We start from the raw sequence: 12,387 nt of genomic DNA, 5'->3' as shown, positions 1-12,387 counted from the left end.
GTCAGACTATATCTTCCCAGAAAAACCTTTTCCCACGGAAAAGTCAAATGTGAGAATTGTTTTCAGTCTCCTCATCCAATTTTTTCATTTGGTTTAATTAATTTACCACATTTTAGTCAGTATATTCCAGTCTACTCAGCCTTCACCAATTCTCTGTGCTTTATTTGCTAACTGCATCTATACTCCCTGAGCCAATTTCAGTCTCTTCTTCAACAGCAATAAAGATCAAAAGGAAATTCCTTAGACTAGCCAGTTTCTCTACGCTTCAGCTGCCAAGTATTTAGTATCTTTCCCTTCTAACTCCATTTTCAATCACTGTCCCCATTATCAGAAATTGAAGAAAAATACTGTAAACTACAATGCCAGAAATGCAGGCACAGGTTAAGAGTCCAAAAGGGTCTGAACATATTGATCTAATCTCATTAGGTAACTGTCAGTGAAACATAAGAATGTGTGGAGTCATAAAATCATGGAATAATTTAAGCTCAGAGGATCTCTGGAGGTCATCTGGTCCCACTCTGCACTCAAAGTAGGGCCATGCTTGAAGTCAGGTTAGGTTGCTCAGAGTCTGGCCCAGTCAAGTTTTGAGTATCCTCAAGGATGGAATTTCAACAACCCCTTCAGGCAACCTGCTCCAGTATCTCACAACCCTCACTGTGAAGTGTTCTTTACCCCTTGCAGGTAATTAGTATTTCCCTTTCTAAAACTTCTGTTTTCTCTCATACTTTCACTGCACAGTTCTAAGGACAGTATAGCTCCATCTTCTCCATAAGCACCCATTTGATAGTTCATGGCAGCAGCTGTAACTCCCTTAGCTTTCTTTTCTTCAGTCTGAACAAACACAGCAAGTATACATAACTCTTTACTTTGAAAACGAAAATGGAGTCCACAAGTGTAGAAGTCTATAAACATAACCAATTGCAGCTGCTGAAAGATACCTTCTGCCAGGTCCAACTATTCCAGAAGAGATTACTTCCCTCTCAGCAACTCCATCCATCATCATACTTATGTTAGGGGATGCCATTACTGGAAAGGTACTGGTGTGAGTGTTCCCTAGATTACTTCAAAAGGCAAATCAGACAACAAAGCGCTAAAGCGTTTACTTAAAGACAGCTTGCTTCCCAGACCACAGCAGTAGAAACTGGCGAGAGAACACTTGTAAAGCAAGCCTTCTGCTGACTTTGCTTGACTTCCTGCACATCAGGATGGACCACTCTTGACCTTGGAGGTGATCCTTGAAAACTACCTTGAAAATCAAAGGCAGCAGGAGGCCTGTATGGATGCACAATAAGCTCCCGACTAAATTCAAATATTAATAGGAAGCATAAAGGCGGTGGAAGCATGCATAGGTGACCTGGAAGAAATATAGATACATTGTCCAAGCATGGAGGGATGTGCTTAGGAAAGCCAAAATCCACCTAAAGTTGAATCTGGCAAGGGATGTGAAGGGCAACAGGAAAGGCTTCCTGAAGTACATCACCAGCAAAAGGAAGACTAGGCAAAATGTGGGCCTGCTGCTGAACGGGGAAAGGGATCTGGTGTCTAGGACGCAGAAAAGGCCTCCTCAATGCCTTTTTCACCGCACTCTTTACTGGTAGAACCTGCCTTCAGGAATCCCAGGTCCCTGAGACCAGTGGTAAAGTCTCGTGAAGTTTGCAGGAACACTTGAAAATTTAAAATTCTCAAAACATATTAGGAATATTTCCTATAGCCCCCAAACACAATTCCTTCCCTCACAAAATATTCAGAATAGGAGGCTAGAAAGCAAACAATATGGGAGCAAAATCATACTTTCTGAACCCAGAATATATGCTGAATTGTAGCATATACAATGCTCCCCTGAGTCTAACTTCGTATCCTTAGGAAGGCTCCTATTATCACAAAACATCCTTTGAGGACAAAAGAATTTTTAGTAGAAAAATGTGTTTGGCAACATATTTACTTAACTACCAATTTTAAAACACAACCACACTTTTTAAGAAATTAAATAGAAGCCAAGTGTTTTTCATTACAAGTACTATAGGCTCCAACCAGGAGAAAATCTTTTTTCCAAATGTTTTGTATCCTTATCTGTAAGGATAACCAGAATTATTATGAAAACCTACTACTTACAAAAATTATTCCACCCACCCTCAGAATCATGCTAATCTTCCAGAAGCAGGGTATTTGCATTTATCTGGGCAACTCCCTACTACCCTGGTTGCAGAGGTATTTTCCTTAACGACCAGTATTCAATTTTGGTAACATTCCATCACCTCTTTCGGGACAGAAATGAAGTCCCATTGATTTTTCAGCAATTTCCAAAAGCTATTGTTGAAAAAAATAAATGCAAACTCTACGCAAACTTCCAGAATAGCCCACATGACCTCATGCTGCAAATGTGCATCCGTATCTCAAGTTCAGTAACATTCAAAAAAATAAACACATAGGCATGAGTTTGAGGCCTTTTCAAAATCAACTTATCAAAACCCCGGTAGTAATATGCAGGGAACTGGGGAACTGGCGTCTGGTCCTGCAATCAACTGTCATTATTTCAAGAGGCATTTTCTCTACTTTGTTTACAGTTACAGAGATTTTCTTGTGTGGCACTCTTGCACATGGACTAATTCATCCACTCGGTCTGCAGTACAAATCCCACCTGGTGACAGCAGAGCAAGTGCCAAAGCCAGAACTATCCACACAGACACCAAAAAGCAGTATGTTCAGATACGCCTAGAAAAGCACTTGGGTAAATTCTTTACAAAAGCATCAGAATGTTTACCAAGCATGACCCTGGGGGAACCAAATCAAAGCTTTTATAGAAACAGGCTCCAAATGACTGCTCCACAGTTAAAAAAAAATGGGTTTTGCTTGAGTGATGTTCTGTATAGCAGAATAGTGGCACAAATTTTAAGCAACCAAGCATAAATTACAGTATAAAAAACAAAACAAAACACTCACTGATAGTCTCCCTCCTTAGGCTACTATTTAGTTTTGCTCATGTTATCTAACTATTGAATACTTAAGAGTTTCTTTATTTTCTTATATTAGCTAGAATTTTCTGAAAACACCTCCTATGAGGGGTCTTTAAAAGATGTCTAGCCATGTGTAAATAAAAGAAAATTCCTCAAGAAGTTCAGTGTCTCAGTTTTAATCACCGGAAATGAAATTAATCAAAAATGCTCAAGTTTTATATGGAACTATTCTAGTCCCCTAAAGTGAGATCTGTAACAATCTTTTAGTGGGAGAGAATCTTATGAAGTATCTCTTTGGTTTTTGGGGTTTGGTTGTTTTGGTTTTGGTTTTTTTATCAGAGAAAATTTTTCGAGAACTGCCAACTTTAGAAGCAATTTTAGATGCCTGTGTTCAAACACTGGGATATCACAGCTTGAGTGACCTCTCCACTTCCAGAATAAATTACAAAATTGGTTTCTTTGCAGAAGATCATTTAAGCCAATGCTTCAGACTGATTGGTCTTCTTAAATTAGGACAGTAACAAAAGTAGCATCTGGATAGGAACACTCCACCCCTGAGTTAAGGCAAGCAAAACAAGAATCAAGGTAACATAACATTTAACTATCCTTAGCACAAAATTAATGAAGACTGCATCTCATTTTTTTAAAATTGAACTAAAAAGCTCTGTTCACAATAAATCGTCTAGATGAGATCTACACCTTTGGCATCAAGTACCTGGTTCTAATCCACAGAATTTGTAGAACAGAATCATAATCTTCAGGGTGTTTCATTGTCTGTTCAGTCAATAGTTAAGACACTTCTGTTAAAGAACAATGGTTAATGCCTATATCCAGGAACTAGATTCTCAAACACTTCTGTTCTGACTTTCAGCTTACAATAACCTACAAGGCTATTACAGACAGCTGAGATGTATACAGCGCATTACTGCATGCATAGCTATAAGAGAAAGATTTATATGCTACATGGAAAAAGACAGGCTCTGGGTGTAATCTATTATACTACTTACACACTAATTATGCTACTCCTACTAGTATCTACACAAAGGGGAGGAAATGAATACACAGTTCTTCCAAATTAAAGGAATTTATACTAAAATACACTATTTTTAATGACTTTGATTTCCTAATATGCATTCTGGTGAATTGGCAAGTTCCCCAAATTTCAATATACACTTCTCATAAAATAAAGGTTCAACGTCTCCCGCTTGTCTGGTTCTAAGAATTAAAGATCATCCACTACTAGGTGCCAGAAATGTAAACACCCTGAGTAACTTTTGAAACTATTAAAGACACCTCTTACTCTTTCCATGGGGCAGGAATACAGCTGGGGCTGTTTCAATTTAAAACAAGTTTTGAATCACAGTGGCCATTCTTCCAAATTCCTATTCTTCAACCTAAAAATTTCTAAAAACCCTAGCTGGAAACAATGACAAGCTTGAGACCAATTTCCTCAGAAAAACATAATGGAAATCTTGAGAGCCTGCTCATGCTGAACACTCATAAGCAGTTTTGTCTGATACCAACAGATCCTATCACATTTGATCCATGCAATTTTCTGGCAAACTTCTGCCACATGCTGATATTTAAAATTAAAAGCAGCATAACTACTTTACTATACATTCAACTGAGCCAGAAAAAAAAAAAGTTCTTTTTCATATAAACTTTCCAAAGAATGTATTTTGTCCCTGCATAAGTCTGCTTCTCTAAAAACAAAGAGTCTTCACTGTTTTGGTTATATTTCCCAAATATTTTACAAACATTAACTTGTATTATAGCAGTACAGTGAGAAATCAATACAAGCTTATCAGACTAGAATGGAAAGGACATATGCAGGATGTCTAACAAAAGTATAAAATACAAGAAAGTAATGAATAGATCAAGAAAGCAGGAGGGGGAAATGAAGGGAAGGTAACAAACTGCCATTTTCACACAATTTTAGTATGGGCGTATGGAAGCCTAATAACAATATATGAAATGTTATCTATACTTACTTACTGATAAGTCTTCTGCTTTTTCATTTTGGGAAGAAAAATAACAAAAAGCTGTCCAGACTGAGTAAACAAGACCACACACAGGCACTCCTACTTCCCAAACAAATACAGAAGTCTTCAGGAAAAATACAAAGCCATCCAACGTGATAAAAATGTAATCCCATAGGGGACCACTAATACAACTCCTCAGAAAATGAGTATTTTTATTACCTGTTCAAGACAGTCTTGTGGCTTGAAATCATTCCAGTAAAACAATTAAAACAACCGGTTCTATGAATAACAGTTCTTTTAACTGAGACAATCTATTCTGCTTTTTACCTTTCAGTAACATAATGTTCGTTTTGAGTACACCATTTAATATTGTTGCCATTACCACAAACCTTGATCATAAACAGAATTTTCTCCTGAATTCTTGTCAGGTATAATACATATTTCATTAAGGAACACAAAACAGAAAGGAAAACTCCTTATCACAGCAATAGCTTGCAAGCCCTCAAGGTTCCTAGTAGAAATTTTTCAGCTTGGAATTGTATTTTATATTAACAAATAGCAATCATTACTGACTGTAGTTAGGGTAGACAGTTGCTGTTGTCTCTTCATATTCCTTTTGTGCCTGAAAAGATGACTTTTTCAGGTTAACTAGGCCAGCAAATGCCTTTTAATACATTAATGCTTGCATGGAAAAAGCTGTGATTCTCCCAGAAGAAAAAGGGGGTTTTGATTTTACTTTTCTTCAATTTATTAGTTACCAATCTGTCTGGGAAGTGTATAACACTAAGAAAATGTATGGAATAACTCCATCAACTCAACAGAAGACACCAAAAGGTCTGAAGATCCTCTAATGCAAGACTCTCCTCCTGCTCACTGATTAGCACAATGCCTGTCTGCAGTAGGGAACAGACCACATTTACCTTCCATACTCACAGCTCCAAGAGAGAGAAAGAGGAGAACTTAGCCATCCAGTACCAAAAATTTTACATTGTCTAAGTATAGAAATACTGCAAATGCTACCACACAATGGCAGGAGAGAAGGTTTTCCAGATATCCTAACATCTTTGCTTTGTCCCCGCTGCTCTGCAACAGGATGGCAAAAATGTTATTCAAAGTTGAGGTAGGTAGAGACAGTGGGAAGGCCCCAGTTGGTCATATAAAAGGAGAAAGATTTCAGAAAATAATCCAGTAAAATACAACCAACATGCCAAATCCACACCAAAACAATAACAAAAAAATCCCTCTGCTTTGTCACCTTTCAAGCAATTTTTCTTCAAATGCTTGCACTAAAACCAAAATGTTATGTGAAATAGAAATAAACAAGCCTACAATGGTAGCTAATGAATGGAGGAGAAAAAAGCTTGGGTAGAAAGACAAAACATTTTCCACAAAGAATCATGATCCATATCTACAAATTGCCTTCTTCACTAGGAATGCAAACACAAGTTAGACTTTTCTCATAGCCATACTTCTAAAATAATTGTTTTCTGCAAATAATTCTTCAGTTAAATATACGGTGTATCACTTAAAATACATTTTTGAATTAGCTTCTCCAGCGTATTAGCTGTATTTACTCATGTTTTACAAAACAAAGTAACATAAGTAAAAATCGGAGTAACACAATGGCAGAGTTCTTCCACAGCTCAGCACAAAATGCAGATTATGTTCACAGTACCTTTTAAAAACCCTAAACAACGAGTGCTACAGGTCCTTTGTCTTACCATTGCAAGTTCTTCCTGTAATTCTCCACAGATTTTTTCATTATTCTCTAGTCTCTCAGAGAGGTCCTTAATTACCTTCTTCTTTTCATCAATCTTCGCATTCATTTGCTTGTTTGCAGAGAAACAGTCTCTTTCTAATCTGGAAAATTTCAGCATTAGAGCATTTTTATCAAAAATACTTTTGGCAAGTAACTATATACTCTTAAAGATAATCAGTGGATATGGCATATATCATGTTAGCACATCATATGGCTTCTGAAGTGCCTTTTTTTTTTAACTTAAGAAAGTTATATATTCCTTCTAAGAAAGGCTTTTCAAGAAGTGGTTCCGTTCTTTTCAGTTACCAATGCTTGTGTTAGGCTTCCAGTCATAAATTCCTTTGGTCATTTGCATATGGCCTCCAAATTACATACAATAAACAGAATTCATCATATCTTAATTAACACAGTAGGTCTCTTCAGACAGACCATGTCACATCGTGCATAATCAACCCTGGCTTCCAAGTACAAAGCTTGCTCCTAAAGTTTCCACGTATCTGTATTCTACTCAGAGTGGCATGATTTCAAATTTTTCCACCAGCAGACTGTTCCCAAAATTTCAAACAGTTCTTGTCCTATATCAGTCCTCCTGATACTCAGGAAAACAGATATATAAAGAGCCTGGAGTGGCTAAACAGGCAACTCATGAGAAAGCTATAAAGCCAAACAACAGCATACAGGAGACAGAAGCAGGGACAGGAATCCAAGGAAGAATTTAGAAAGATTGCATGGTGTCAGGAAAGCTAAAAGCTCACGTAGAATTGATGTTTGCAAAGGATGACAAAGACAAGAAGAGCTTTTACCATGACATTAAGGTAGGAAAGAAAACATGGACCTGCTTCTACACAGACCAGGTAATTTACAACAGCAGACACAGAGAAGGTCACCACACTCAACGCCTTTTTTGCCTCAAACTTCCCTGACAAGATTTCCCAAGCCTCTGTGATCAGTAAAAGGGCTCAAAGAGAACAATTGCTAGCAGTAGGTGAGGACTGAGTCTGGGATTACTTGTAAGAACTCAACCCACAGAAATTGAAGAGGCCAGGTCACCTACACTCAAAGGTTCTGACAAAGCTGGCCAATGTCACAGGGAGGCTGCTCATTATCATTTTTGAAAGGTCACAGAGATTGGGGGAGGTCCCTGGCAAATGGAGAGAGGCAAATATCACACCTATATTCAGAAAAGGGCAAAAGGACAAGCCAAGGAACTATAGACCAATTAGCTTCATTTCAGTCCGAGGAAGGTCATGAGTTAAGTCCTCTTGGAACAAATTTCTGGGCTCATGAAAGAGAAGGTGATTGGGAAGAGTTAGTGAGGATTTCCCAAGGCAAAATTACATCTGGCCAACCCAGTTATATCCCATGATAAAATGACCAGATCTGTGGACAAAAGGAGAGCAAGTAGATTAAATATAACTCAACTTTAGCAAGGCCTCTTGGCACTGTCTCACACAGTATTTTTATAGCCAAGTGAGGACTTCAGTCCAGATACATGAACTACAACATTGATAAAAATGGTTTGATGGTAAAGCTCAGATGGTAGTGGCTGGTAACAAGTGGAATACTGTAGGAGCCTGTATTAGAATCTGTTTAACATCTTTATCCATCACCTGGATTAGGCCAAGAGTGGAATCTCACCAAGTTTGCAGATAACAGTGATAACATGACTGGGTCATGACACAACACAACTGATACACTCAAGAGAAGAGTTGCCATTCCCTAGAACCTAGACAAGGAGGAGGAACAGACCAGCATGAACCTTCTTCGATGCAACGGTGACACATGCAAAGATCTGAATTTAGGAAGTAAGAGCCCCCTGAAGCAATATGGCTGGTAACTGGCTGGGGAACAGCTGGGGACCTGGTAATCTTGGTAGACAGCAAGCTGGCCACAAATCAGCAGCATGGCATACAAGTAGAGATAGCTAACATCATTCTGGGCTGTATTAGTAGTAGCATAGCCAGATGATCAAGGGAAGTAATTAATCCCCTTTTATCTGGCACTCATTACAACTCATCTAGGATAACAACCAGTTTTAAGTACATACCTCCCCTGTAACACAGGAAAAAAGTTGGAGTGAGCTCAGGGGAGGGTCACCAACATGGTCAGGTGCTGAAGCACATACAAGAACTGAAGGAACTTGGTATGTTCAGGCTGGAGAAGAGATAACTTCAGGGTGTATAACAGGCCCCCCAATATCTAAAAGGAGGTTATCAAGAAGATGCAGCCAGTCACTTCACAGCAGCATATGGCTAGAGGACAAGAGACAACACTGACAAATCGAATCCAAAGAGGTGCAACAAGGAGAAACTTTTTCGACCTTAATGACAGTCAAACACTGGAACAAGTTCCCAGAGAGGTTGTGCCATCTCCATTCTTGGACGTTTTCATGAAGCCCTGAACAACCTGATCTCACAGCTGATCCTGGTTTGAGCAGAAGGATTGGACTATGGATCTCCTGCAATCCTTTTCAACCTGAACTATTCTTTGATGTAACTCTTAGCAGTGGGAACATCCAGGTGTGTCTCATTTCTTTGTTTCTTCTCCTATCACTTCTGTCTCACTAGAATTGAAAGTAATGCAATGGGTTCAAAGTTCTTCCAACTTTCAAACTTTTGAATCAGTATTGTCACTTCCTGACTTTGACTTATTTTTTATAGATCAACATATCTCTCCAGCTGAAGGACTACTTTATCAGTCCTCCAAATACCTATGTGCTTCTGCCTGGCTGATTTCTGTCTTTTAGTTGTAGATGGTTACTTCTTATTCTTCAACAAAGAACTTGCCTGTTTCAGTCCCCCAAAGTAGCTTCTACACCCACAGCTTTCAGAAACACGGCAAAAGCAGTTCCGATTTATTCTGTGTCATGCTCTCACTCTCCAAGAAAAGTAAATTCACATGGAGACCCAAATCCCATGTTGCTTCCAATTTACATAGTGCTACTGGGTTCAGAGCTAATTAATAAGTTATGCAACCCAGAAAAGCCTGTTTGCTTCATTTCAGTTACTATATCCATCTTTTTCTGAGAAAATAAATTCTCACAGCATCGTACAGCTTCCAACTTTGGTTTCCTTTATCCTACATCAAGTCCAGCTAAAAAGACATGCAAGTATACAAGTGTTCTAGCACAACAAATGAAAGTCTCCAAGACTTTCCAGAGACTAAGGCTTAAAGACAAACTCGTGGGACTCCTCCAGAAAAAGGGAAAATATGTTAGGATGCCAAATCATGGCTTAAAAGAAAAAGCCAAGCTCCTGACATTGTCTGGAGTCCAGGGACCACAGCCTTCAAAGGTAAGTAGATCAAAGGCTCTCGTATTCTCTCTGAAGGGATCCAGTGAAAGCAATCACTGACATTCACCAATGTTACTGATACTTCTATGCTTCAAAGAATAAAAATGGCACAGGAAACAGATGAGGCAGTACATGCCCACCCCATGCAATTACGTCAAGGGAACTGATGTCCATCTGAGATAATGCTTGACCTTCACTACCTATCTTTATGAAGGTCTGGAAATGTAGGTGTCTGGACTAACAAAATTGTAATGATAGGCTGTTTCTGTTTCTTCAAGCTCTATTAACAAAACCACCAACTGTTTAACCGTGTTAACTTTCGTGGAAAGGTCTGCATTCTCTGAAATCACAGAAGAGAATTTGTTTTCAAAAAACCCAGTTGGCAGAAGCTGCTAGGACTAATTGCCCGAATCAACAGATGATGCAAGTAGTGAAAAGTACTGTTTGGATATTAGACAAAGTTTAGTCTGATATCCAATTAACTGAACAGATGCTTCAAGTAGGCACAAATGGGTTTTTGTACCAAAAAAACCTCAAAATAGGGCAAATCTGGTTTCCTGGAAAAGAAGTGTTGAATGGAATTATCCAGTTTAGAGGAAAAGGGGAAGTCTGTTTAAGGTTCTTGTTGCATTTTAGTAACACAAGTACTTACTTCTCTGTAGGCGCTAATATCGAAGTTCCTAATGCAACTGGTACCATAACTGTAAGAACTGCATTTCCTAGTCTTAGCCACAACAAATACATATATTCAGATATTTCTACAGCAATTCCAGACAAAAAAATACAGTTTCTAAAAAACAACTCTTTTTTTTTGTTTAAGAGTTCTTCCGATTTTTCCAAAATGTAATTTTCATGGACCAGAACTACCCTAAATAAAAAAACCTTCGCTTCTCAAAGGAATAGCCTCATATGTCTAGATAAAAGATTCTCACAAGGAACAAAACATTACTGAACGCAGCACTGTAATTCAATATTTAACTATTATTCTTATGCTGGTCTGAATAATCTAATACAGAAAAGTATCTTTAAGAGTCTCTCAAAGACTTAGTTGGAAAATTACTACTTACAGATTTTCACAATTTTGAACTAACATTACTAATTAAAAATTTAAAAAGCAGATCTTGTGGTAAAGCTTGTAAAGTTCTACTGGTTTGGAAAGTTCCTAAACAGATGTTTAAGCTACCACCAAAAATGCTTCTAATTAGCTCACATTTTATCTCTATTAATCATCCCTTGATTCTCAGAACATATTCTTATTAATAATAGAATAATCCAGATCTTAAAGATTCACATCTCTGTCACTAACTTAGTGGAGTGTAATTTGCAATTTCTAAGTGTTCAGAAAAAACACAGAGTTGTTGAAAGAGGCCTCATGTTCAACACCTAAAGGGTTAGTCGAGCTCCACATGGTAACAGTTGGAAAGCATCATTCCATGTGCATGCAGTACTCCACCTAAGACTACTTCTTGAGATAAAAGGTCTTTGCTCATCTGAGAAACTAATATAATTCACAGAATGAAATACTCTGACAAACTCTGTTTGTTAAGGAAACTTACATGCACATGCTTACCACTTGGAGGGATTGGGGTCTAACGTGATGAAATCAACCAACCAAAATGGTTCTAAAAAATGTAGGTGAGGAACTCTCATATTTTATTAATTTTCTGTGGGGCCAAAAGGAATCTTCATGAGAGGATCCTATACTGAAACTTATTACTGAGCGCAGATATCCAAGATAAAACATCTTGTAGCAACATGAAAATATGAATTTGCTAAAATAGAGAGGAGTACCTGAGAGAACAGTTGTGATGAAAGTTAAAAAGAACAACTGAAGATAGACAAATAAAAGCATTAAAATGCCAAACATACTAGAAATGCTGAGAATCAAATCAGTTTACTGATAAGTAACTCCCAGAGTAAAGTATTAACACTCCTTTCAGGACCTAGTACATTTGCATGATGTGTGGTTTACATTTTTGGTGCATGTGCAACACTTAAAATATGTTATTATATTTTCAAAATTCATTTATGCAGAATGACGCCACATTTATTTCACATCAAATAATAAAATCAGAACAGGCAATCTTCTGTAATTTTAACCTTTTATTTGTGACTACATCAAAGCTGAACAATGACCCATGTGTTCAGGCTCACATTCATTTTCTAAAGAGCTATAAAGATAAAAAACAGTGCAGTTCTGCATTTCAAAAGTTAAGTACTTTCAAAAGTCATAGATACAATTTCTACATGTCTATTAATTCCCCAGATGGACTGACTACACCCTTAAATTTGACAGTATCTGTGGTTCATTAATCTCATTACCTTGAACTTCAGAAGGAAAAGCTACAGGTCAGACACACTTTTTTTCTCTAAAAATGCAAGAGACATAATAACATATA

The 12,387-nt window shown here is 37.8% G+C and overlaps 1 protein-coding gene across 1 annotated transcript in view; it reads right to left on the bottom strand.

Annotated features, from left to right (window-relative positions):
* CCDC171 (coiled-coil domain containing 171) overlaps window positions 1-12,387 on the bottom strand; it is a 152,607-nt gene that overhangs the window by 106,395 nt on the left and 33,825 nt on the right. The window contains exon 9 of the mRNA XM_059833463.1: window positions 6,658-6,796. Within this exon, the coding sequence (XP_059689446.1) occupies window positions 6,658-6,796 (139 nt within the window). The remainder of the gene's footprint in view (window positions 1-6,657; window positions 6,797-12,387) is intronic.

Source organism: Gavia stellata, chromosome Z (assembly GCF_030936135.1).
Source record: "Gavia stellata isolate bGavSte3 chromosome Z, bGavSte3.hap2, whole genome shotgun sequence".
Lineage (NCBI taxonomy): Eukaryota > Metazoa > Chordata > Aves > Gaviiformes > Gaviidae > Gavia > Gavia stellata.
The sequence above is the reverse complement of the archived record's forward strand: the minus strand, read 5'-3'. Positions and strand labels throughout refer to the sequence as shown.